Here is a 3,095-nt window from a genome sequence, read left to right as displayed (position 1 = left end):
CCTCAGCCTCCTGAGTAGCTGGGACTACAGGCATGCACCACCACACCCGGCTAATATTTTTATTTTTAGTAGAGACAGGGTTTTGCAATGTTGCCCAGGCTGGTCTCAAACTCCTGACCTCAGGTGATCGGCTCACCTTGGCCTCCCAAAGTGCTGTGATTATAGGCATGAGCTACTGCACCCAGTCATAATCATGTTTATAGTTTGCTATCTTTATTTTTGTGACAATACTTGATTATTTATTCATGGTGTCCCCTTAATGACACCTACCTAAGCTACACCATTCTTACTATTATAGCGTTCTGTTATCATCATCACCTGACACTTACTGAGAATTTATTATGTATTAAGCATAATGCTAAGCACTTCACATGAATTACCTAATGTAGTCCAACAATCCTCTAAGAAGATACTGTACTTGTACCAGGTGTTTTTTTGTTGTTGTTGTTGTTTTAAGACAGAGTCTTGCTATATTGCCCATACCTGGCTCTTGTCCCAGTTTTTTAGATAAGAAACTAAGGTTCAGAAAGTTGAATAATTTTCCAAGGTCATTAACTCCAGCAGACTATGTTCTTAACCACTGAATGTGCTACCTCCCTATACCTTCCAGAATTGTCTCAAATTGGATATCTGTAGAAGGGACTACATGAGACTAAACTGCTTCCGCACAAGGTCCTTGCAATGCCACATGGCCCTCTTGGTTATTATACTGTAGGTTTGGTCAAGCCTCCTCTAAAACGCTCCCGATCTGCACCTGATGGAGGAGATGAGGAGAACCAGGAGCAGCTACAAGACCAGATTGCCGAGGGCAGCTCCATAGAAGAGGAGGAGAAAACAGATAATGCTACCTTACTGCGTCTGTTAGAGGAAGGAGAAAAGGTATTGTGCTTCTGAAAAGTAAGGATTGTAAATATTCCAGTAACATATTATTAAGACAACATGAGTTGATAGGGTAGCTGTGGAAAGTAAATGCTTTAGCCTCTGTAATAAAATACAGCTTTAAGCAGCCTTTTGGGTTCAGTACTCTACTTCTCTCTTCTGTAAGGGTTTTCTCACTCCCCTGAAACATTAAACAGCATAAGGTTTCATCAGATACAGTATTAACAACTGGCACCTAATTCTCTGTCTTCCTCTATACCACAGATCTTGCCATAATTCTCTATTTCAAGTCCATGTAGACAGCCTATTCAGCAATCTGGCCTTGTATTTTTTTCTACATCTCCGTAATTCCAGTAATAACCTACCAGCAGCTTCAGCCAATCTGGACTGTCACCTCCAGCCTTGGATTATTTAGCCCCTACTGTCCTTCACTCACAGAAGATATCACCTTCCTATTTCTCACTCAACCTCCAATACCCTGCTGACCTCTCTGGTCTCATTCCACTGACTCTGTCTTATAACCTGATCCCCTGCAGCCTGGTACACCTTGGAGTTCATTACACCCACCATGTTGTGTTTTTTTTCCACTCTGCACTTTACTCATTGTGTTGTCCATGTTGCATTGCTATAAAGGAATACTTGAGGCTGGATAATTTATAAAGAAAACATGTTTATTTGGCTTAACACTTCTACAAGCTGTACAAGCATGGCACTAGCATCTGCTTGGCTTCTGATGAGGCCTTAGAAAGCTTTAACTCGTGGCAAAAGATGAAGGGGTGCAGGCTTGTCACATGGTAAGAAAAGGCGCTCTTGTATGAACTGATAGAGTGAGGACTCATTACCGCCAGGACGACACCAAGCCATTCGTGAGGGTCCCACTTCCATGACCCAAACACCTCCCATAAGGCCGCCCCTCCAACAATGGGGATCACATTGCAACATGAGCTGTGTAGGGGACACACATGCAAACCATGTCACTCATATTGTTTTTTCCTGCCAAAATGCCCCTCTTCCTTTTACTTGCTTAACCTTTATCCTAATAAATCCTGTGTGTTATCCCATTTATCTGGATGTTTGTAATAGTCAAACATAGGAAGCTTTCTTTGACTCTTTCGCTAGCTCAGGCTTGGTTGGATACCCTTCCTCTATACTTTCATGATGCTATATATATATCACTCTGTATTATGTCATAATTACTTGTTCCAATATCTTTCTCTTGTCCTAGATTTTGAGCTCCTTATAGGCAAACTGTGTCTTATCCCTATCTCATTGCCTTACACAGGTCCAGTTGCATAATAGATAACCAATAAACCTTTGAATGAAGGCATGATTGGTTGAATAAACAAGGGAATGAATGACGTGAATGTGTCACGAATATCACCTTTTTAAAGGATGTTCTTTTGTCTGTTACATTAGATCTTGGTATAAAACCTTTGAGGTCTTACGCTCTAAGTAGTCACTAGAAATTGGAGTATAATCAAAACAGTTCTGTTCAAATGTGTGCCCTAATTAATATTGAATGACAATACATTAAGAAAAGATCATGTAACTATAAAAGTACCCCAGATATGAAGGAAGCACAAGAGAGGCTTCTACGGACTGGGGAGCATTCTGTTTCTTGGTCTGGATGCTGGTCACACCAAATTTTTAGCATTTGAAAATTAATCCAGCCATACACTTAGGAAATAAGCATTTTGTGTATGTGTGTGTGTGTGTGTGTGTGTGTGTATGTGTGTATATATAATATATGTATGTATGTATGTGTATATATGCATAAATATACTGCAATAGAGAAACTTTTAAAGTATATCAGGATTGATCAGATGTAGCAATGAAAATTGACTTATATTTAGATATTTTAGAAAGCTTACTACAATGCTTTCATTTTTAAAATTTTTAATCTCATGAGTACAGTTTCTGCTGTAGTTGCTTTAAGTTTTAATAGTGCGGGAAGTGTATTCAAACTGACATTTGTTTAACTCTGATTTAATTGCTGATTTTTGTCTTGACTCATGTTGAACTAAGTTTAAGCAAGAAAGAGTTTTTACAAAGAATTAGATACTGCCCTTTGGAGAGAAAACAATACTTACTTTGAGAGATTTAGCAATGCTCCTTCCTATGAGGAAAACACAACTTCTGCCAAGCTTGGCGTTTTGCAACAGTACAATAGTCTCCAGGGAGCAGAATCCAGGTGGGGAATGAATAGAAACAAATTC

General features: G+C 39.4%; 1 protein-coding gene across 1 annotated transcript in view; it reads left to right on the top strand.

Annotated features, from left to right (window-relative positions):
• Positions 1-3,095, top strand: part of WDFY3 (WD repeat and FYVE domain containing 3) — a 288,646-nt gene that overhangs the window by 234,319 nt on the left and 51,232 nt on the right. The window contains exons 45-46 of the mRNA XM_011985448.1: positions 716-879; positions 3,003-3,070. Of these exons, the coding sequence (XP_011840838.1) occupies positions 716-879; positions 3,003-3,070 (232 nt within the window). The remainder of the gene's footprint in view (positions 1-715; positions 880-3,002; positions 3,071-3,095) is intronic.

The sequence above is a fragment of the Mandrillus leucophaeus genome, unplaced genomic scaffold (genome assembly GCF_000951045.1).
Source record: "Mandrillus leucophaeus isolate KB7577 unplaced genomic scaffold, Mleu.le_1.0 Scaffold283, whole genome shotgun sequence".
In the NCBI taxonomy this organism is placed as follows: Eukaryota; Metazoa; Chordata; class Mammalia; order Primates; family Cercopithecidae; genus Mandrillus; species Mandrillus leucophaeus.
This window is presented reverse-complemented; position numbering and strand designations above follow the sequence as displayed.